At 45.3% G+C, this 25,280-nt stretch overlaps 1 protein-coding gene across 1 annotated transcript in view; it reads left to right on the forward strand.

Annotated features, from left to right (window-relative positions):
- Positions 1-25,280, forward strand: part of RYR2 (ryanodine receptor 2) — a 2,714,825-nt gene that overhangs the window by 1,997,781 nt on the left and 691,764 nt on the right. Inside the window, exon 63 of the mRNA XM_069234403.1 lies at positions 819-879. Coding sequence (XP_069090504.1) covers positions 819-879 — 61 coding nt within the window. The remainder of the gene's footprint in view (positions 1-818; positions 880-25,280) is intronic.

Genomic DNA, 25,280 nt, shown 5'->3' on the forward strand with positions numbered 1-25,280 from the left:
TTTGGAAAAGTTAATAAGCTTTTGCGTTCATGAAAGAGATAAATATAATTGTTGTTCCCATAATCCCGCAAGGGCCTTCAAACGCAGACTTCATTGGCCCGTTTCCCGTTTTTTTCTTTTTGATGCTGTTTCGAAAGAAATGCTCGTTCTGAACGAAATAAAAAAAATGAATAAAAATACGTTTCGAAGAAACATGTGCTGACGAAGCTCCGATAAAGGCACATCAGAGAAAACAAATTTTAAAGGTTGAAATGTAATGTAATGCTGACAGTGGGTATCTGCTTCTAATTACCAGCAAATGCTTTGAATACCAAGGTCAAAAATTTTCATTTGATGAGGGGTACTTGTTTGCTTGTATTTAGGAATGTGTGTGTGAGGGGGCAAAACTTACCAAATTCAATATATATTTAATTTTAAAATGGCAAATAGTTTGTGGGCTATACCTATGAAGCTTTACCAGATGGCATAGCGTTCCCCTGGTAGGTCAATAAAGGTGTAGACATTTACCAAAATCACGCATCATGGTAGTCCAATGAAGTTCAAGGAGGACTGGATACATAACATTTTTAGAATGGCCACTTGAGATAAATTTACTTGCAATGAACAAAATGTCTAAATGAAATCGATCAATGTAGTGAGGGGTTATTGTGCAATCCAGGAATGGATCTAGCTCTTCATGGAAATGCGATAGAATTTCCGGAAATATTTGACATTTTTAATAACATTGCTGATTACATGCTACATATGACAACTAATTGTAATAGTAAGCAACCAAACAAACCTGTTGTAAAACATATTTCTTTATTTTTCACATCTAGGAAATGACGCAACATCAATAGTCAACTGCCTGCACATTTTGGGCCAAACCCTGGATGCCAGGTAATATAAAGTACCATAAATGCCTTATTTTTAATATAGTGTAATGTATTTATTTGAAGTCTGGAACAGTATGCAATTTAGTCAGGACTATAGGCTGAAACCATGAAGGATCTGTCAATCACCTTCCGTGTAACTAATAGAAAGGTGTCCCAGGCAATATTATCAGGTTAGATGGGCACTCCATATGCTCCTGAAGTTCACGAAAGGGCATAAAGTATTTCCTGGGCTTTAACCACGGGGTGTGGCTGCTATTTCTGCCTGCATAGACGGTGTAAATTGGAAAGTTAGATTGGTTACCCTGCACGCTTGATAGTGAAGTCCCCATTATTAGTGGCTCTTTAATTCGAATGAGTGGCGTGACCTGCTCTATGGGAATTATAAGTGGTCATGAGTCAGCCTGAGAAAACACGTGGAAATCTGCAGAGAAACACAGATACCAGCATGTTGTCTCCTAAAATCGAGTGATCTGGATCCTCCTCGAGATACTGAAGTCATCAGCATGGATAACTTCATGGGGTTGGTGGTGAGGGGGAAGTGCTGGTCAGTGAGATAGAACGATAGTTAATACCAACTGCATCCTGTCATATTTTGAAATGGAGTCCTGTGGTGTGGGCATGTGGGAGAATGAGGAAAAGTGTAGCATAAAACTGCAGAAAAAGACTCAAAGATGGGACTTGCAGGCAGGGAATAGTGCCTGAAGAGTGGCAGCAGGCGCAAAATTACAAGCTCGCAGTAGATAGATATCTCACCCTCCAGGGGGGGTGGGAGGCAAAAGTCGACACTTTGATGTTCACGGTACGGTTTTGATAGTGTATCTGTATTTAACCTATACATGTAACTGATAACTCCATTCTAAAACTCTTGGTTCTCCCAACATGCTACTTACATTTTGGAAATGTCAACTTTATGTGTTCTCTATGTCTGTGCTTCTTTGGTGGTGCTCCACATTTTATCAGTGGCTCTTTGTGTACTTTAGGAAATACCCGTTGTGCAATGTTTCATGTGATTATTTTTATGTTTCACTTTCTTATGGTGTTGTTAGATCGGTTTTGTGGCATCAGGACATTAATTGTGGACAGGAAAAATAGAGGGAAATCGACACATACTACTGATAGGTTTGAGTGTCATTTGGGAGATCTGTCTGTACGCTAGTGTACACGCAAGGATTTGCATTATTAATGTTTCAAACTGTTATTTCTTCACAGAGACAGAGTCAGTGGTTCAAGATATTTTTTAGTCCAAGACTCCTGTGCCTGTAGAGGCGGGATGAGATTGAGGCTAGAACCCAACTCAAGTCTTACTTTATTTGGTTGTATTACATCAACCATAAAGTACAATAAAAGCAGATAAAAACAAATTCATTGATAATTATAAAATTCATATAACCAACTAGATACCAATAAATGATGTCCAGGCATAATAAAACATATTTTCCTTCAATTAATAACACACTGTAAAAATATTGTTACAGCTCAGCGTATGTGCATCAGTGGTGAAATGTTGCCTAAGGTTTGTTTCTTTCAGAATAGGCAGCAGGAAGCGGCATCTAGGGGAAAAATAATATTTACAGAAAAACAAAAAGTACTTTGTTGATTGAATAGATTGATCATCACAAGGACACAATGGTGAAAATACATGATATGAAAAGCCCCCATAAAGTGCACAGTGTTAAATCTTAAACGTGTCAACAAATACCCATGAAAGCTATGTGAAGCCCAGACAAGATAGAAGTCTGTCAATGGGATGGTAGTATGCATGATATAATTGCTTAGAGAGGCCTTCCTGACTTCCTTACACATTCTCAATGAGTGGCATGAATCAAAAAATCTATCTTATAAGATATGTTTAAAGGAGGCGGGCAGACCACAACGGTTGTCAAAAAGATCAGGGCTGCCTAGGCTGTGACCTAGGGCCAGATGTAGAAAGGGTTTTGCGCCTCGCAAACAGCGAAAAACGCCGTTTGCGAGGCGCAAAAGCCTCTCCGGTATGCAGAAATGCATTTTGCGAGTCGGATCCGACTCGCAAAATGCATTTCCGACTCGCAAATAGGAAGGGGTGTTCCCTTCCTATTTGCGACTCGCAATGCAATTCAATTCGCGGTCGCAAATGGAATCGCAGTTACCATCCACTTGAAGTGGATGGTAACCCAGTCGCAAACGGGAAGGGGTCCCTATGGGACCCCTTCCCCTTTGTGACTGGACAAAAAAATATTTTTTCAGAGCAGGCAGTGGTCCAATGGACCACTACCTGCCCTGAAAAAATCCAAAACTAAAGGTTTCTGTGTTTTTTTCAAAGTGCAGCTCGTTTTCCTTTAAGGAAAACGGGCTGCACTGAGAAAAAACAAAACTGCTTTATTAAAAAGCAGTCACGGACATGGTGGTCTGCTGTCTCCAGCAGGCCACCATCCCCGTGAGTGCCCATACTCGCAATGGGGTCGCAAACCTCGACCCACCTCATTAATATTAATGAGGTGGGTCTTTGCGACCCCATTGCGAGTTGCAGAAGGTGTCTGAGATTTCTGCATTTCTGCATTGCAAGTAGCAATTTGGATTTTTGATACATCTGGCCCCTAGTTCCTTAGTACGTCAGCCACGGATTTTTTTCCAGGCGTAGACAGTCTTCCGATACTGTTTGCATAAGAGGATTACACCAAATTGACAACCACAGTAGTGCAGGGCAGAGTGTGATAGCATCATTAACTATAAATGATGGACAGAACTCACTTTTGTCCCTGTGTATGTTGGTTCAGATTGAGCCATGCAAGGGGGCAGAGACTGAAAGAGACAGCAATAGACAGAACACAGGTAGATAGTTAGATAGATAGATAAATAGATAGATAGATAGATGCTAAAGTCGATTCAGTTCAGTGTTCCTGCTCTCCATTTCGTTCCCTATCTCCCTGCCCTTTTGTGGGTCTCATTCTCCTCTTGTCTCTTTCTGTGGCTCCTTGTCCTCCTCCCTTGCTAGCTTTTTCAGTCTTTTCCCTATGCTGTCCTTCTGCCTCTCTCTGTCTCTAACTCCCTATCTATTTTCAGTCCTATTTCTTTCACTGTTTCTCTCTTTTCTGTCTCACTGTGTTTTTCCCCCATTTGTCTTTCTCTCTCCCCCTCCCCCTTTGCTATCTATATATGCTTGTCTTGGGCATTTCTGGCTCTACTTGTATCTCTTTCGCCATTCCTTTCTTTCTCTCACTGTGTTTCTTCAACCTTTCTCTCTATCTTTGCCTTCTTTGGCCTTTACTGTCTTTCTCTCTGTCCCATCTTCTGTCCATCTCTTCCTATGTGTCTATTTTCTTCCTTGTTTTTATCTCATTACACTGGTCTCTCTCTTTGCATAACTCCCTTTGTTTAGCTTCTCTGCCTCTTTTTCCCTCTTTCTCTCTTTATACACCTGTCTTGCTGTTATCCATGGCTTTCTCTTCTCGCCTCAACCTTCTCTCTCTGTCTCTCCCTATCTTTCACCATCCTTCTCTTGTTATTTCTTTCTCTCTCTGTGTCTCTTTTCATCTCCCCCTCCTCTCACAACTGCCCTGGGCCTTAACTGCTGAGGCTTGCCCACTCTAGGGTTGAGCCCTTTTTCTGTTATTTGAGGTATTCACGCTTACGTCTTCAAAGCCTTTTTACACAAAAGACATGCACACTAAATGTGCATACTTTTTTCCACATTCCAATGATACCTAGGGTTTCTAAATTTCTCCTCATTGTGAAAATAGAGCTAAATGTGTTTTTTCGGGGAAATTGGACAACAGTGCTGTGCAGGAAAGTGTAAGGTTTATTGTGCTAAGATCACTACCTTCCCAGCTGTTAGCAACAAGCAGAGCTGTGTCAAAAAAAACATTGTGTATACCACAGTTGTGGCATTTGTCTAAGACGTAGTCCATTTTTGCATTTTTTATGGTTTCACCCTACTTGCAGTTTGAGGTTGAAACAGGCGTGTAACCAATGTATGTTCCTAAACAGCTATACATGTCTTAAAAGTAAACGTACTTTTAAATTCAGAAAGGGAGCATCTGTGTAGATCCCTGAACGTTTTCCCAAAGAAACTAATCCTTCGAGTACATGGAATAGTGAAAATAGGCAGAAAAATATAGCTTTTGATGCTAACATTTTCATTGGTAATTAATTGTCACAATGGCTATTTCAAAAGCAGTACATTATTACATTCATCGGACCCTTTTGGTCACAGGGGTTTATAGGTTTTTAAAAAAGCGCGCAAAGCCCAGAGCCAACAACTGCACTGCAGCTTATAAGAATTTTTAACTGTGTACCAACCATGCAGCGATTCGTATGATAACGTCTAATGAATGAAAAATGGGCATAAAGGAAACCTATGTATTTCTGAAAGGTGCACAAGACACATGTTAGGAATAGTGGTTATTTATCTCCCTTTGAATCTTAGGCTACCCATATTATTATGTGATTCAGAGGGCATTTTGCTAATGCAGAGAAATCCATTGAGTAATAACAAATGTTCTACTATTCTCTGTTTCCACGTGTCTCCCAATATAATTGGTAGCCCAATTCTGGGGCTGTGCCTAGTGCCCATGACACAAAATACCCCAAAACTAGACAGAGAGACATCAGTTCAGTTCTTTTTCTACGGTAAGTGTAGCTGCAGAATTTGGGCTCTACTGAAGCCACCACCAAGAGAGAGCTAAACCCACCTACTTTTTCTTACTCACAGTGCCCTTCAAACATAAAACATTGCCAAAGAAGACATCTTCCTCGTCACCGTCATCATTAAATCATATCATCTTCTTTTGCTCATTAAAAATAATCATAAAAGAGCAATCATCACATGAAAGAGACAATAAACATCAGATAAAACAATAAAAATGACACTGGATAAAATTAGAAGTTCACTAAATTGTGCCAACGTAATGCATTTTTAAAAAAGCCCCCACAGAAGAACCCACAGGAGTATCAGCTGCCATGTTAAGGCGCTCCTTACAGGTATAAGGCTGCAATTAATCAAATCCCTTACCGAGCTATTTAGTTTCTCAATAGCCAGAAGCATTCAGATGGAAAGGGATTGTTATCCAAAATCAGACCTTGATTAGATCCCACCAGGGCAGTCAATATGGACCTAATATGTTCTCTTCGCCAACTGATCTAAGCCCATTATCCTTTATGCCCAGATCTGTCGGCCCTGCTGGGTTACAAAGGTGCCTGTAATCGGACACATCAAGTGCTATTACTATAGGGTTATGGTCACTACACCTGGGTTCCGTAACTCCCCCAGCAGTGGCAAGCCGAATCAGATCCTCAGTAACAAAGATATAATTAATCACTGCACCTTGCACCCAACCCACAAAAGTGAGCATCTGTGCAAATAGATCACCCACCTTCTCAGTTATATTGATTAAACCCAAATTTGAGGTCGTCTCTAAATGTTTTAGCCCCCTGCAGTATGCGGCCTGGTTAAATAATTGATTGTTCCTCAGTGCAAATGGATCTGGTAAGGTTAAAATCCCCATCTACTATAGCATGAAATTAATTGAGCATACTAGCTAACCTGTGCTTTGTCTGTTAGGACAGAATATAAAGCATTGATCTGGCAACCTAGCTCACAAACAGGGTTGTAAAAGTTAATCATGAAAAATTTACATGTATTAAAAAGAATTATCCATAGAATTTAAATCCCCTGATGCCTCAATACAACTTGAATGGCCCTGAAAATCTTAGAAATTCGAATTAAGGTCACCAATCCCCCCGGCTCTCCACCTAGGAACATCAACAGCTGGAACAGAGAAGCTGACAAAGCCATCTTGTGTTATAACCACTGAGGTCCATGGTCCTGCATCATCACAATGTTAAAATTGGAAGTGTATTTAAATCAATCTTCATCACAGAGCTTAGTCCAATAACCCACAACATTTAAGGACTCAAGATGGAATGGGGATCTGTCCTGGTATGACTATCTACACCAGTATCCACTGTGGTTGGTAGCCTCTGGTCAGCCTGGGAATTGTCAATGGGTGTAAGTCAATCAATGTCCTGTAAACCTGACAGGTCGGAGACCCTATTGCTAGTCCTGTGGGGGTAGCCATCTGCCCATCCACCCTTGCAGTAGACTGAATTGCTGCGATATCTTCTCCGTCTTAGGTTGTAAATGTTTGTAGAAAAACCTCAGTGGGACCAAGGTAATGCCAATGGTCAGCTTTCTTTGCCAATTATTAGAAAAAATCAAAAGGCAAGCCAGACCTGTGCACCGCCAATTATTGACAACACAGTCCCCTTTCAGCCACCTATTCAAAAAGTCCAGCCAGCCAGTTCTCCTGACGAATGAGATATCTTTGTACTTCCTTAGGTAAATGTCAGAATTCTGGCTTAGTGAAAAAACAGACCTTGTTCTTTAGTTGGAAAATAGTCCTCAGCTAATGGCGACAGCAATGGAACATTTTTTAATTCAGCAATTTATAGGCAGCAGTCCGGGGGAGTGGAAATATACATGAGTGACACCCCTCATACAGATTGGTGCCTGGCCCTTCTCTCTCTGCTCTGGGATGTGAGCCTTCCACAGACCCATTTAAAATGCCTATTCCATCCTGAGATGTATAAATAGTTTTGTGATCACTCTTCCCGGGGTACAGAGGTTATAGCACTAATCGGGCCAGTTGACACAATCTGCCTCACCTCTGGATGAATATTGGAAAATATAGTTGACACCATACTTGTCAGCCCAGGCTCTGCTTTGTGCAGGTTAAGTAAATCTTAAACCATTCCCTCCAAAGAGCTCAGCTTTTCCTTCAGAGGAACCATACTGACTTCAATGTCTTTAAATTGCTTTAAGAGATGTGCCAAAATTATTTTTTTACTGTCATTGGTAATGTTCCCAGTGGCCTCACAGAACGTGTGGGCTTGGGCTGAAGCATTGTTATTAGGGTACGGTGACCCTTTCTTACTTGTGCCACAGACCCATTTAGACTGGTATATTCTTTTGTTTAGCTGTCTTTCTTCACTCACTGGTGAGGTAATCACCCCATTAGAACATAGTCTTACTGACTAGCAATCCAGGGCCTCCAAGGCAGTCCCAGAACCAGCCTCAGAAACCAGGCTCCCCTCCCTACTAACCCCCCCCCCCGGAGATCTGACTGACTTGGGGATGTAAGCCTGGGGTTTCCTGACATTCGCAAAGTTTAAGAGATAACCATCGCTCCACCAGGTCTGTTTCCTTACTGACCACCCCTACTGCTCAATACAGAACGGAATCCAGGTTTGTGCTGTGAGGTTCTTGGAAAGAACTATCATGATCGTTATTCTCCAATATCTTTCTCTTCACCATCTTAGAACTAAGATAAAGTCCACAGCATTCTAAAAATACAATGGAAGGTCTACCAGACAGGCAAACTGTCAAAGAGGAAAGGTTGATCCCGCGGCAGCCAATCAGTCAGTTGTAGTTAAAAAACAGTGAAGGAGAAAACCACTCACTGAGCTGGTTCTTACAGTCCTGGGCCAAGAGGAAATACCGAGCCCAGCATCTTCCAGCCGATGATAGGCAAAAACGTGCTTGGCCTGGTCTTCGCCAGCGGGCGTCCAGCCATGCAGGAATGAGGAAGCACTTAATAGCGCAATGTACCTCTCCTCCTTCCTCAAAGTGCTGGCTGCTGGGGGATTTAGTCCCACCTCAGCAACAGTGAACACAAAGTCTGCCACAACCTGCACTGTGGGAATGAGAAAGTGCTTAATAGCGTGATGTGCCCCTCCTTCCTCTAAGTACTGCCTGCTGGGGGACGTAGTCACACCCCTGTAGCAGTGAACACAAAGTGTGCCACAACCTGTGCTATAGGAATGAGGAAGCACTTAATAGCGCAGTGTGCAGCTCTTCCTCATTCTTCCAAGTACTGACTGCTGGGGGACATAGTCCCACCCCAGCAGCTGTGAACACAAAGGGGGTCATTATAAGTTTGGTGGAGCCCCATTAAGAGTTTTCCACTAGGCTGGTGGGTGGAAACCCCAGTTTCTGCCCACCATCCTAGCGGGAAACAGGGTACAGCATTGTCACTGGCTCGTAATTGAGCCAGCAGCAATGCTGTAGCACCCTGGGAGCACAAACACCCTTGCAATGTTCACTGTCTGCAAACAGACATTGAGATAGTGCTGGCCAGGGGGGGCCCTGCACTGCTCATGCCAAGTGTATGAGCAATGCAGGACCCCCCTGGGGCCCTTTGCACCTGTTCTCCGCCAGCCTTTTCATGGCGGTGGTACAGGCATGAAACTGCTGGTGGAGAAGGGGATTGTAATCTCCAGGGCAGCACTGCCATGGCCGATGAGGACCGCCACCACCTTCAGACCACCTGGTCTCCAATTCTGGTGGAGCTAGCAGTTCCCTGGTGTCCCGACCGCCAGGATTGTAATGTGGCGCTCGGACCACCACATTGGCTGCGGTCCGACCGCCATCCGCAAGTCTGTCGGTCTAGTGACCGCCAGACTCGTAATGACCGCCAAAGTCTGCCGCAACATCTTCCTCACATTTATGTGACATAAAATTCCAGAAGTTGAGGGGATCCACAAATATCCTACCACCCTCCGTTCCCACACTTTCCCTGATAAAAACAGTAACCCACTTATATGGGTGGGCCCAAGGTGGGCCTATCCCCTGCTTCTTGGCCCAGCCCAGTGACAGGAAAGCCCCTGAAGTAAAACATGGACAGATCATATTTTACTACTCAGAACCTAGAATCTGCCACCACCCAGGAAAACTTAGCAAGCCTAGATGTTTCTGAAAATAAGACACTAGTCAAGGGTGGTATGACGTAAGTGGATCACATTACATTTTCTCACCCAGAAGCCCTTGCAAAGCTCAACATAAGCTACTAACATGCATTTTCATTGCATTTCTGCCTGAGAAAGTTCTCAAATCTGTAGGGATTCACAAATTTCGTACCACCCAGCATTTCCACATATCTCCTGATAAATACAGTACTGAACCTGTTTGGGTGGGCCTACTGCCTGCAATAGGAAAGCCCCAAAACACAACATGGAGAAATCAATATTTTCTACTCAACAAGGATGCTATTTTTTCAATACAGATTGCTGTAGATGGTGGGCCTGGGGTCGCCCCCCACACTAGGACGTGTACCAAACACAGACATTTCTGAAAGCTAAACACTGTTGAGAGTTTATGGTGGTGTGACTTGCGCGAATCTCACAACATTTTCTTACCCAGAAGCCAATAAGGAAAGATCCAGAATCTGCCGGATCCACAAATTTCCCACCACCCAGTTGTTTCACGTCTCCTGATGAAAACAGTGTACCACTTATGTGGATGTACCTAATGACTGCCATAGGAAAGTTCACAATGCTCATCAAGGACAGATCACTTTTATCCCTCTGAATCAAAACCTGACTTTCTTTTTTTTTGCATTGTGGGTAGTGATGGAATTTTGGCCTGGGATCCCCAGTCGCCCAGAGATATATTTAAAAAAAAAAAAAAGATACTCAGGACATTCCAGGGTGGTGTGCCTTGTGTGGATCTGACAACTTTTTCTTATCCACAATGGCATGTATATGTCAAACTTTGCCTAAAATCGCATATTTTCTTTGCATTTCTGTGATAGAAACTACAGGTATCCACCAATGTCATCCGTTGTTCCATCACTTGTCTCAATAAAAATGCTACCCTACTTCTGTAGCTGGTCCTACTGACACGAATTAATCAAACCAGAGAAAACGCCGTTGTTACAACAATTAGAAATGCTACAGGCTTCCAGTCACAGACCTCAGCAATATACCCGATGTCTAGACAGGTAGAAATCAAACAGTATATGTACTGTATATATATAGAGGTATCCCACACTGAAAACTCTGTAAAACGAAGGCTGGCACCAATGCATGTACTACACCACTTTTTAAACCCTTGCACCACATTATACCTGTGTCAGGCATAATGTTTGCAAGGGGGGCATTTGCCCGTAGGGAGGCCTAAAAAAATGGTGTAGTGAAATGTAACATTTCACTGCGCCATTTTCTCCATCATCTTTAACACCTGCTCAGAGCAGGCATTAAAATGACATGCCCCAATAACCTGTGGGCCTCCCTGTGCTTTGCTGCACTAGCCTCAAATGTTTGAGGCTAGTGCAGCAAAGCGCCACAATAGCATAAACAATTCTGACACTGTTGTGCTAATGACCACCATGGTATTATAAATATGGTGCAAACATGGTGTATTTAGGTGGCAGTAGGGGGACCCAAGAAAAGTGGTGCATCGGGTAAAATGCACCGCTGTCTTGTAAATCACCCTAGAGTTTCACAAAAAAACAGACTTTTCTGTCTTACCAATTACATTCTGCCTATAAAAATCAGACTGTTGAAGTTGCTGTCAGAAAAACAGAGATAAGAATTGGCCCTGAATTTAATTAGAATCCTAAGTTTTCATGAATAGTCTGCTGAATAAACAAAACACAGTGGTTATGCCTAATGATTAATGAAGATACTGTCTTCAAGCCAAATCTAATAATGAGACCTGATTTCAATAACAATGTTCAGGTTTTATTTCACAAATAGACTGCTAATTAAAAAATGAGCAGTGGTTGAAGTGAGAGACGTTTGAAACGTCTATTTTAATGTTCAGCTGTCAATGTGCCATAATCCCAATTTGAATGTTCTGGTTTTGATTAAGCTTTCATGAAGTGGTAATTAAGGAATGTAATTGATAAAGCTCTGCAGAGGCTACATTATGATGATACTTCTCTGAAGTATGAAAAAAAACTTTACCAGGCCCTATAAAATTAGGTTTATGTGTATAGAAGTTGATAACGACAGATATGTGCTATAGTTGTTGATTGTGGCTCTGTAGCTATGGGTAGGTTTTGGGGCCATTTGACAAATCTGCACAAAACTTTCCAAAACTAAAATAACATCCAATTTTGGTTCAGCAATGCACAGTACCTACAGAAGTATCAGGATGGGATAACAGGGATAAAAAAAGTGACTTTCTCATTTTAACTGCCATAGAGTTCTTTTCTCTCCTCCAAAGAAAAAAAAGCTGAATACAATTACACCAAATTTGGAATAAAATTAAAATTGTATTCAAGAAAGTGCCTTTGCTTACTTTGGTGTACAGAATTCAGTAGATATCAATACATTAGCAAAACAAACATGTGTTGGGTGGGTTTGAAAGGTTTAAAATGTTATAGGTATATGAGCTGTTAAACTGCAAACAGACTGCAACCCCGGAATCTTGGACTATACATGGACTGAAATTGAAAGAATTGTTGAATTTGATTGAGCACCAGAGAAAAATCTGTTGTGGTTGCCAGTACAGAACATGGTCTTGGTCTGTGTGTCCTACAAAATGAAAGCTAAAGAAGCTATATTGGGGCAGTGGTCGAAAGCCTTGAACCTCTGGCTTACTTAGATGGGACCTTACAGGACTCCCTTGAATTCTAAAAAACAAGATTTTTCCTAGGTTTCCTGGTCTCCAAGGCAGAGTTAGATAGGCCCCATAGCAGATTCTGGGTTCCTAGTGACTCTTAGGGTTCAATAGTCTCCACTAGGGATTACAAACCTTCCCACAAATGATTAAAACACTGTAATGGATTGGGAAAAATGGCCTATACATAGGCCAGGTCCTGCACCCAGTCCACTGCATATGGCAAATCACTGCTGTACAAAAACTGAGAAAATACTGCTCCTACTGCAAAAAAAAATTCAGAACAAAATTGGACCCAAATGAGTTATCTAACTGCTGGCGAAACACCCATCTGATATTCCTGGAAACCTCATACATGGCTTCAAAATGCACTCAGGGACAATTGCAGCACAGACAGAGCCACATTCCAAGTGGTTGGTGATGCATTAATATTAGACAATGGCAACCTTTATCTGCTCATCTCCTTGATTTTTCGGTGGCCTTCAACACCATTGACTACCCAGCCCTAAACATCGCCATTTGTACCAGAATGTGCTTACAATAATGCATTTTGTGGTGGACCAAGTCACAGCTAATGAACAGAGCCCATCTCATCCAGATGTGCACTTCCAGATTAGACATTTTTCAGGGGACCAGCAAAGGTGAAATCCTCGCTCTCATTATTTTTGGCATCAACATGAAATATTTGAGAAGCTCTGATATAGACATAACTTTACACCACTGTGCTTCTTGCACATAACTCTACCGAAAATGTGATCTCATCAAGATTTTAACATATAATGAACTGCCTTATCCCCCTTTAAACCTCAGTGTCCAGAAACATAACCTAATAAACCAAAAATCATTGTCATCACACCAGGACTAAACAACTTAACTTTCAGCCAATCTCTCATCAATTATTCCAGATGGCTACACACTTTAATTGACCAATATTGCTAGATCATTTGGGTTTCACACTGACAATCACAGGGCACCAATTAATGTACATATAGCACCCACATCCCTATTAACAAATAATGCCACCCTTACTCTTTCAGCAGTATGTGGCATTGGATTGCATCCCTGTGAGAGGTTGGGTGTATGCAGCCCTCTGGCCATTCCCCTGTCATGTGCAATGGGGGTTGCCATTACGTATTGTATAAAAATATTACTTTACATTTAAAAAGCCCTAGGAATTAACTGAAAAAACAAAGGTTAGAGGGACATTTTAGTTTTTTTTTTAAAAAGCTGCTCCCTTAGGGTAGAAGCAAAGGAACAAAGCCAGCTCCTGCTAGTTCCCAAGATGGATGCTAGCTTGGTAACCATCAGGGGCCGTGGGAGCCTTGGGGCTTCCCTTACGGCTACCAACTTTAAAAGAATGATGTAGGTGTCCCAGCTGGGCACCAGGGCACCCACTATTAAAAAGAAATTTAACAAAGTTACGGGTGCCTGGGGTGGGGACTGGGGCACTCACAGTAAAATAATGCCAGCACTCTGGCGTAATGGCAGGAGCCGCTCATTTATTATTCACAACTCCAGTCAAGGAGCACCCCATAATGCCTAAAGGGCTTTTTAGTTATATTTTGTGATCATAAAGGTACCCCTAAATGGAGCAGGGGCACCACCAAACATTTTTTTTATTGATGTGGAGGGCTGAAGTGGCAATTAAAAACACAGTATGTCTCCATGGCACCCTGCTAAATACCTCACATATTACATCACTCAGGGCATGTTCTGTGATATCATTACTAACATACCTACAACATCTGAAATTACGTCATTGATAATATTGGGTATGGTGGGGGCATGAGTTACAGTTACTTGAGATAACTATACCCGTATTTCAGTGATTTTGAGCACAGTATTCCAGCTTTGGATCTGTAGAATACCATCCAAACAAAATTGGAATGAATAAAAGAAGCACCTGAACTGTTTCACTGTCATTACAGCAAAGTTGTAATACTGTGCCTTGAGTGGTAAAAGGATTTTATCATTGTACAGATCGGCATGGATGGCACTAGCTAATCCTATGGTTAAAGACGTTGTTCTAGAAATGACAAAAGAGTTGGTGCCGCATGGATGGCACTGTGCTAACCCTTTGCTAAAAAACGATGGCCCATATTTATACTTTTTGATGCAAACCAGTGCCGGCGCTGGTTTGCGTAAAAAAATGTACAGACGGCTAAAGCCATTCCATCGCGCCAGGCGGGCGCCTTATTTATGGATTGCCATTAGCCAGCACTGCGGGCTGGTCAGAGTAGAAAAAAAAGACTCCAACCGGCGTAGGGAAAAATGGGGGTTGTGTGTAAAAAAATGGTGAAAGTCAGGTTAGAGTAAAAAATCATGGCTCTAATCGGACATGCGCCATTTTTTGATACACAAGCCCCATTGAAATGACTCCTGTCTTAGCAAAGACAGGAGTCATGCCCCCATGCCCAGGGGACTTGTGTCCCCTGGGCATGGCCATTGGGCACAGTGGCATGTAGGGGGGGCAAAGTATACTTACCTCAACTTACCTGTACTTACCTGGGATGGGTCCCCACATCTGTGGGTGTCTCCAGGGGTGGGTGGGGGTGGCATGGGGTGTCCCTGGGGGCAGGGAAGGGCACCTGTGAGCTACTTCCATGGTCAGAGACCACAGGTCCCTTAACGCCTGCCCTCACCCAGGCGTTAAAAACCGGCGCACATCAGGCTGGGCGCTGTTTTTTAAGGCCCGCCCCCTCCTATGCATCAAAATGACGCAGGAGTATAAATAAGGCGCACAGGCCTTAAAGTCATTTTTTGGACGGGAACGCCTACCTTGCATGTCATTAACGCAAGGCGGTTTCACACATCCAGAAAATGACGCACACGGAGGAATTTTTACGTTCGAGGGGTCGGGCGCCATAGTATTAATATGGTGTAAGGTTTGCGCCGTATTTGCGTCAAAATGTTTGATGGAAATTCAGCGCAGAGTATAAATATGCCCCTTTATCTGATAGAGACTTCTAGTTGCAGAGTCCTTACCTTAGAATTTCCCCAGGTGTCAGTCTGGATCTGGAGATTTTTCTCAGGCAGTACCCTGCGTGCCACCAGGTGCCATTCGTCAGCTCCATGTTGGTTGTTAATGTCATCTGTGCCGGATATGATGCACAGGTCCAATATAGATTCCAAACCACTGACCTGGTCAGTGAACTGCTCTGCCTCCCGTAGCTCCACCAGTAAGTAGAGCCCTCGTTCCTCTGAACTCCTGACCTCTGTCAGGAGTTTGAGGACCTCCTCCACCCGCAGGCTTCTGCCTGCGCCTCATCCCTGGTGTCTAGTGGGGAACTCTGCTTTCCCACTAGGCTTCCCTCTGCCTCTCTCCTCCTTTTTTCTGCTTTGCCCTCTGTGTGCTTTCTCTTCCCTGTCTGTCCCTTTTGTGCTCCTTCTGCCTTTTTGCTTTCCACAGTGCTCCTTCTGTCTTTTTGCCTCCTTTTTGCCTTTCGCTCTCCACAGTGCTCCTTTTGCTTCTTTGCCTCGCTTCTGTGTTGCACCCTTTTTTGTATTTCTCCCCCTCACTCCACTCTCCCTCTCTCACTCTCACTCCTCTCTCTCTCCCCCGCTGCTGCTGCCCCTGCAGCCCCACCCCCTCCTTTCTCTCACACTGCATTCCTGTCCCTGCTGCCCCCGCAGCCCAGCTTTCTTTTTTTCGCACCATTTTCCGCCCCCAACTCCCAGCTGTCCTCTCCTCCCCCCCTTGCTACTTAATGGCGGGCACTGTAAGGCTACGCCGCTGGTTCACACCCCCCCACTGCCCCAATACTTGACTCCGCTACGATGCCACCACTCTCCATGCACTCCACGCCCACTGCTCATCCACCTGCCATCTAGCCACCTGCAGCTCACCCACAGACCTCTCTGTTGCCGGAACAGCACCTTCACCAGCCTCCTTGCCATCGACCCACACGCCAAGGCAGGATGCAACCATCTCAGATGCATCCTACTCAACACCTGCTCCATCCACAATCACGCCGTCGAACTCTGGAACCTACTCGACTCAGCCTCCCCAGACATCGCCTTCCTGACCGAGACCTGGATGAACCCCTCCTCAAGCACCCGATATTGCCATAGCCATCCCGGGCGGCTACAAAATCACCCATAGGGATGGCACCAACAGACCAGTAGGAGGCATCACCATTGTCCACAGGAATACCCTCAGAATCACGAACAGCACCGAAGACACCCTCAGCACCGCCGAGCACTTGCACTTACAGATCCACACCGATCTAAACACCACCCTCAGAGGGACCCTCGTGTACAGACCCCACAGCCCCCAACAGCAGTTCAATGACTCTATCTCCAACGTCATCAGCGGGCACGCCCAAGGCACCATAGATTGCATACTCCTCGGGACCTGAACTTCCCCCTCAAGAACACCAATGACAACAGCTCCACCACCCTGCTCGAAAACCTCACCAACCTTGGACTCACACAGCTCATCACGACATCCACCCTCTATGCAGGACACATGCTTGACCCCCCCGTCAACCACCGACACCACAGACTCACTGCCCACCAGCCTCCTGCTCTCCTGGACCCACGTCAATGACAACGACACCATCAAACGTATGAACACCATCTACTCTGGCTCACCATCTGACCCCCTGCCCTCACCACATCTTCAACAAAGTGAGCTCCGTCATCGCACTCCAACTCCAGAAGATCGTTAACAGTTCCTTCGAGACTGCCAACTTCCCGGAGAGCTGGAAACACGCCGAGATCAACCCCCTCCTCAAGAAAGGCAATGCGGACCCAAAGGACCTCAAGAACTCCCAGCCCATCTCCCTGCTCCCCTTCCCGGCAAAAGTAATTGAGAAAATTGTCAACAAACAACAGACCCATTTCCTCGGGGAGAACAACACTCTGGACCTGTCCCAATCTGGTTTCCGCAGCAGCCACAGAACCAAAACTGCCCTCATCACTGCCACCGACGAAATCAGAACCATACTTGACAATGACAAAACTGAGGCCCTAATCCTCCTGGACCTCTCTGCCATGTTCAACAAAGTCTGCCACCACACCCTACGCACATGCCTTAATGACGCAGGGATACGTGACAGATCCCTGGACTGGATAACCTCCTTCAGAGAGTCTGCCTCCCTCCATTCTGCTCTGAAGCCACCAAAATCATCTGTGGCGTACCCAAGGGATCTTCCCTCAGCCCGACCCTCTTCGAAGTCTACATGGTGCCGCTCGCAAACATCGCCCGATCTCACAACCTCAACAGCGTCTCATACGCCGATGATACCCAGCTGATCCTCTCCCTCACCAAGGACCCTGTCACTGCCAAAACCAACCTCCACGAAGGAATGAATGAAGAACAGCTGCCTGAAACTGAATTCTGACAAAACTGAGGTCCTCATCCTCGGCTCCACCCCCTCCGCTTGGGACGACTCCTGGTGGCCTGCCACACTGGGAACTGCACCGACACCCACCGACCATGCACCAACCTGGGATTCATCCTGGACTCATCACTATCAATAACCCAGCAAGTCAACGCTGTCTCTTCCTCCTGCTTCAACACCCTCCACATGCTTTGGAAGATCTACAAATGGATCCCCACTGAAACCAGAAGGACGGTCACCCAAGCCCTCGTAAGCAGCAAACTGGACTACAGCAACACCCTCTGCACAGAAACCACAACAATGCTCCAGAAAAGACTGCAACAGATACAGAACGCCTCCGCAGGCCTCATCCTGGAAATCCCCCGCCACAGCCACATCACAGCCCACCTGAGAAACCTGCACTGGTTCCCCGTCAACAAGAGAATCACGTGCAAACTCCTCACCCATGCTCACAAGGCACTGCACAACACCGGACCAGAATACCTCAACAGATGGCTCTCCTTCTACACCGTGACCCTATAGCTTCGCTCCACCTACCTTGCCCTCACCACTGTGCCACGCATCCACAGAACGACCGCCGGTGGCAGATCGTTCTCCCACCTCCCCGCCAAGATGTGGAACACTCTTCCCACCCACCTGCGAAAGACACAGGACCTACTTACCTTCAGGAGACACCACAAGACTTGGCTGTTCGATCAGTAGCAGCCCCCCCCCAACAGTGCCTTGAGACCCTCATAGGTGAGTAGTGCACTCTACAAATGCTTTGATTGATTGAACCCCGTGCGCTGATGTCACTTCTTTTCTTTCAACGACACCCAGAACAGATCCGAAGAAGAGCTACCCCTGACCATGACCCAAAGTAGTGCTCCAAGTGCTGGGCTATAAATCCAAAACTTTAAGGGAGCTGTCTCTAAAGCTGAGTTCGGCCCGGCGACCTGCTCCGCATTATGCCCAATCTCAGTTGAGAGAAAGGTCCAGAGAACGGTCCAAGAATGCCAATTCTTCATTGTTCCACTTCCAGTCATTGGGATGGTCGGGTAAATCAAGGCACAAAAAGAAGTTGAAGAAGAACAAGGGGTCGCTACGCCTCGGAGCCTGCGTCTGGGTTGACTCTGCGCCTCCCCATGTTTCCGGGGGCCAGAGTGACTCCTGCTCAACTCCTTGAGTTTTATGAGGCCATGCGCCTCATATTTGGGCAGTCCGACTCTGCTGGGGAGCCTTTGGGCCCCACAGAGTCGACAGGGACCCCCTCGATTTCCACGCCGGTGGCTTCCCCTCTGAGGGGCGCCAATGGATCTGTTCCTGGATCCGAACTGGCATTGGTCATTCCATCTTGACCTTACCCTATGATGGCGCTCCTGATGTCGCCCGTGCCCCAGTCGGCATCGACCCCCATCCTCATTGCCAACACAGAGCCAGACTGACGTCGCACAACGCCAATTCCAACTTCGACAGAGACCATGCTCGTTAGGTCAGATCCTAATCCTTATTCTCTTGGCTTGGGGTACAGTGAGGATTGGAAGGGGTTGCTTGACCCTTTGGAATATCAGCTGGAAGATCCCTTGGAAAGCGGATGGACCTGGGTGAAGCCAGTGGTTTGGACACTTTTCCTGACACTGGCATGCTCTCTTCCCTTACTTTGGCTACGGTGGATGGAGCGTCCACTTCAATGGTAGTGAGAAGAGCTGCTGAAGTCCTGAACCTTGAGCTGCCTTCAGTGGCAGTGAGGACTAACCTCCTGTCAGAAGTACTTCAGCCTACGGCTTCCACTTCTGAATCCTTTTTGTCCTTTAATGAAGCCCTCATTGATGCCCTACTGGTGACCTGGTCCAAACCTGGTGAACCGTTCCAAATGATCCAGTATTCCTAACGCAACACCCAACCCCTGAATGCTTGGTTATCCAAGCCTCCAGGTCCCTTGGCACATTCCCTTCCACATCCCCGGATACGGAATCCGAGGCACTGGTTTAGCTTGGGAAGAAGATATTTTCTTCCTTCAGCCTGACATTGAGGTCTGTGAACACTTGGATGCCTTTTGGGCTGTTACACCCATACTTTATGGGATACAGTTGCCCGGTTGCTTCCACAAGTCCCAGATTGGTGGGAGTTGGCCATGGCCTGTCTCTCTGTGTGTGAGAATAGGTGCGAGAAGGTGTAACTGGGGCTAAGAGTGTCTGTGAGAGTGTCTGTATGGATGTGAGAGTAGGTGCATCAGTGTCCTATTCGGTGCGTCAGTGTCTGTGTGGGTCTGTGAGTGGGTGCGTGAGTGTTTTAGTGGGTCTGTCGGTGGGTATGTGAGAGTTTGAGTGGGTCTATGAGTGGGTTCATGAGTGTCTGAATAGGTCTGTGAGTGGGTGCGTGAGGGTCTGAGTGGGACTGTGAGTGGATGCACAAGGGTATGAGTGGGTCTGAGTGGATGGGTGAGTGTCTGAGTGGGTCTGTGAATGGGTGCGTAAGGGTCTGAGTGGGTGTGTGAGTTGAAAAAAGAGATTGAAAAAGTGAAATTGAGAGAGAGAGAAAAAGAGAGTGAGAGGGAGAGAGAGAAATCGTTTTTTAGGTTGTGATGAATGATATACTTAGTTTGAAATATTTCTGGCCAAATTGAAAAGAAAAATTTATTTGTCAATTTGAAAGAGTGAGATCACCTCTCAGTATGAGCCTTAAACTTTTGAAGTTACTGTTGCTGTTCAAAATCCCTACCAAAAAATAAATGGTGAAAAAGCGTTTTGCAGTCCCCCCCTTTTTCTCGGCCCCCGTGTGACCGTTCACCCTGAAGCTTTCCAGACAGCAGCTAGTGTGAGCGTCAAATTGTTTGGGAAAAGTTTGGGAAGATTCATCAACCGGCACTCACATAGGCTCATTTTTAACGTACTAAACCATAGAAATTCACCTGTTACAGTTGTAGTTATCTCAAGTAACTGTAATTTTAACTTGGGCCAGCTTGCTCCCATGGGAGTAAGGCTCCCGCACACTCACCATGCAATGCCTATGACTTCACATATTACATTACTGTTAGAAATTGGGTCACTGGTTGACTGGGGTGTGAGCCCTGGTCAAGCAGCAATTGTAATTCTAGTCAGGTTAAGGCACAAGCAAATTTCAAGTCAACCTGTGGTCGACCCCCTGATAGCTTGGCATAGAGCAGGCAGGTTTAAGTTGAAGGCAATGTGTAAGTATTTGTGCAACACTTCAAACTGTAAAATAGTGAAAAACTGCACATAAGGTATCCCACACCAAGTTATAAAAATAGATCTTAATTAAAAAAATAAAGGTAAACCAAAACAACAACAATCCAATAAGTTGAATTTGAGTAATTATTTTAAGGAATAAACTGTAAGACAGCACTTAGAAGCAAGAAGCGCCAACCAGGGATATCTGGTTGTGCCGGACCGGGACGAAGTCAAAAGTTCAGGCCGGCAGCAATGGAGTGCTGTCACGTACTCATCTGGTTTCAACCACAGGGGTAACACTGGAGCCGATAATGGACCCCCACTCCCTCCCAGGAAGATGTTGGACCCAGGGTGCTACTCCTGGATTCCAGGCCACTTCCAGAGGGGGAAGTAGGGAATGGACAAAATAATAAAAGAACACTTGCGTACTGGTTCTGCTCAGCGTCGGTACTACTATGCTTAGCATGATCATCTCTCATGGAATCTTCTGATTATGCAAGGGTGGATGCTTAAAGGACCAGCACTTCTGGTTCTCATGAAGACGCAATACACTGGGGACAGCAAGATTACTAGCAATACATCAACTCCTCTACACAAGTTACAGTACAATGTTTTAGTTAGCTTTACTAACAGGTTTTTTCATAATCATAACATAAGAGCAGAACAAACAGGTATTCAGATCAAAATCTTCCGGAACTCTCGAAGATGAACTTAAACTACTGGTTGGAACCTAAGGCACTCCAAGGGTAAACTGAGAAGATAATTAGATCTACTGGCAGTACCAAGGTTGCACTCCATACTTGGATTAAAGTCGGGAACACTCACAAAGGAGATTAGAAACAAGGTAGCTCTAGGTACAGAGGTTGGAATTTACACAAACTTTCAAGGTATGCTAGAGACCAGGTTTATTTCGGAAATAGGTTAATTCGGAACAAGGCTATACTTGCCACACGGAGTTACTGACACTCTCAAGGTGGTACTTAGTACATTGACTAGACTCTGGAAGAAAACTATACTCAAAACAAGGTTGGAGTCACTAACTCCTTATCAAGGTTGTGCTACAAACATAAATTGGAGTCAGGGACACTCCCAAGTTGTGCTGGAAACAAAGTTACACTTGGTACAAAGGTTGGAGTCGGGGTCACTCCCCAGATATGCTAGAAAACAAGGTTACCCTCGGTACTTAGGTTGAAGTCGGGGGCATCCCCAAGGTATGCTAGAAAACAAGGTAATTCAGGAGATAGTCTCTAGCCCATGAGCAACTCATTTAAGGAGTCAAAGTTTGGAGAGAGGGTCCGGAGCGCCAACAATCAAGGAGCGCTAAAGGATAAAGGCTTGAAGGGGATGATAGACATGCCTAAGAATTAGTGCACACTAACCTGGAGGCAAGTTCCTAGCCTGGACTAGTGCTTTAAGTGGAGCTCAAAGATGGCAGGTGAGTCAGTGTAAGACGTTGAAGAAAAGGCGGAATCGTAGCTCATGAAGGGAGACACTGGAAGTGTTGCAGATATCAGGGTCTCACAGTGATCAGGAATGCTTGGAAGACTAGAGGGCTGGAAGTTTCTGGATGACTTGGGAGATGAGTGAAGGGACGAGGTTGCACAGGACTGGAGTGATGATGGTACTGGTGACTCAGGAGATTAGTGAAGGGACAAAGCTTGCCCTGGACAGGAACTCACGAAGATCCAGGCGACTCTAGAAGTGAGTGCAGGAAAGCTGCTAGCACAAGACTGAGATGGGTCCAGGTGCAGGGTCCAAGGGGTTATTTATAGAGGAAGCCAGAAGTGTTTCAGAAAGGCAAGTGTCCCATGTGGAATCTTTCAGTGATCCAGGGGAAACTCATGTGTTACAAACAACGGATATGAGGCCTAACAGGCAGCAGATGTAAATGGTAATTGACAACAAGAAGTACAATGGAACCCAAGTGCATGATGGTACAATGCAGTGGTTCACAGTGGAAGCGTGACTATCCTAGATAGACGTGATATCTGCAGGTGCTACCTAGCCTGAACTTGCATAGCAACAGAACTGAAGGGCCAATAGTCCAGGTCTTCGGGGAAGGGGCAGCCAATGGAGTACACGAGACGGAAATGCGCCACAGGGGAAGAAATGACAAGAGGCCAGAGAGCATTAACCCTTGCAGATAGAGCACATTATTGACTTGTGACACGTGTGGGCTGCCTACAGGGACCCAGTTAGGATCCCTGAATCACCGTACCTTGAATCCAGGTTGCAGAGCGTTGCGTAGATCCAAAACAGAGATGCGCAGCTGTAGTGATGTGTGGATTCAGAGCTGTGGCAAGGCTGTGGTGCGAGGCTCTGATGCATCGACATCAAGGATCCTCTTGATGGGGCTTGCAATGTGAAGACTGGTGTTGAGGATGTGTGGCGCAGTCAAGATGATGCATTGGTTCCAAGCCATGCAGTGGCAGCAATGCAGAGGTCCGTCATCCTCATTGAGGCTGCTATCGATGAGGGATGTAAGAACTTTGCACCAGAAAAAGCATCACACACTGGTGGTGCTGAGGGCCATGCACCATTCTTGAGATGCGGTGCTGCAAGTCTGTTGGGTTGTTTCTGACCCACACAGGAGAGGATGCACCAGTTCTGATTCATGCAAATAGTGGCAATGTGACAGTTCTGCTCCTGCAGCAGAGATGCGTCTGTTCCACTGGAACAAACACCCCCGGCCCACTTCCAAGGGTCCAGGACTAGAGTGGCACTCTTGGCAGAACAGACTCACAGATGACAGTCCAGATGTTGAAGCAGTGTGGTTGGATGTCTTTTAAGTCTTTGAGACTTCAGATCAGAAGGCTAGCCAACTAGTCCTTGGAAGTCACGCCGGGTTCTGTGGTAGAGTGATGCAGCTCCAGTCCTTCTCACTCCAAAGCAAGAGGGCAGCAGACACAGGTCAGCACAACAAAGCAGGAGTCGAGCAAAACAGTAGTCCACCAGGGAGGCAGGCTTCAGCTAGACAGCAGTCCTTCTTTCTGGCAGAGTTTCCTCTGAAGTGGTGGAGTCTGAGGTTCAGCATTTATACTTTGGTGCCCTGGTTCTTGAAGGTGGGAGAAGCTTCTAGGCAGTGGCTTTGAAGTGCAGGGAATTCCCGTCTTCCCCTCCCCTGGTTCCAAGCTGGCTCAACTACCAGGGTAGTTAAGCCCTTTTTTGTGTGAATAGAACAAAGCCTACTCACATGTAAGTAACGCTTTGTACAGCCCCTCCCTCCCATCCTGCCCAGGATGACCTATTAAATCACCCCTAAGCTCCCTTTGCATGTGGCGGTCTAGTAGGAATACACAAAGCCCAACTGTCAAATACACCCAGTCATGTGACCAGAGACAGGCTGCAGGCACCCCATGGCTAAGGCAAGAAAATGCCAACTTTCTAAAAGTGGCATTTTCAGAAGTGTAATTTGAAATCCATCTTCCCATAAGTTAGGATTCCAGAGACAACAGACATGAGTCAGTTGTCTCTTCTCATTTGGAAATTACACATATAAAATGTAATAAGGCAACTCCAATGTTATCCTATTGAAGCAATAGGCCTTGCAGATGAGCAAAAACAAATGTAAAACTTTTTCACCACTAGAACATGTAAAATTTGTAGTTGTCCAGGCCTACCTCAGGGATGACTTATCTGTTTTAAAAAGTAAGGTTTGGGCCTGGGAAAAGGTTTATTATGCCAAGTCAACATGACAGTTTAAAACTGCCTACACAGGCTCTGCAGTGGCAGGCCATAACAGGTTTAAAGGGCTACTAAGTTAGGTAGCGCATCCAGTGCTGCAGGCCCACTAATAGCATTCAATTTAAAGGCCCTGCGCACATGTAGTGCACTTTATTAGGGGACATGTAAGTAAATTAAACATGCCAATTTTGTATAAGCCAATGTTGCCATGTTTAGGGCAGCCAGCACAAACACTTTAGCACTGATTAGCAGTGTTTAAGTCTGCAGACTCCTAAGGCACGCAAAAACAAAGTCAGCATAACAGAAGGGCTGAAGGCAAAAAGGTAGGGGAAACCCACGCCAAGGATGCCAGGTTTAACACATTCTCTCACTGCTTATCAGGGTCTGAATACAGCTGCTGAATTTTAGAATTCCAATTTAAAATTCAACTTCACCATTAGTTAGGATTTAAAATTGTGATTCCAGAGTCACCAAACATGAAGGGACATCTCTTCCAATTTGGAAGCTACACATATAAGATATAATAAGGCAACTCCAGTGTTATCCTATTGGAGAGGTAGACTTTGCAGTATTGAAAAATCAATGTAAAGATTTTTCACTGCCAGGACGAACAAAACTAAAAAGCACATGTTCTGCTCTTTGAATGTAATACACCCTGCCCTCAGGGCTGTCCAGGGACAATTCTAGGGGTGACATATATGTATTAAAGAGGAAGGTCTGGCCTTAGCAAAAGGTGTATTTTGCCAGGTTGACATGGCAGGTTAAGCTACACTCACACAGGCTCTGCAATGGCAGTCCTGCCACATGCTTAAAGAGCTACTAAAGTGTG

This window comes from Pleurodeles waltl, chromosome 5 (assembly GCF_031143425.1).
Source record: "Pleurodeles waltl isolate 20211129_DDA chromosome 5, aPleWal1.hap1.20221129, whole genome shotgun sequence".
NCBI lineage: Eukaryota > Metazoa > Chordata > Amphibia > Caudata > Salamandridae > Pleurodeles > Pleurodeles waltl.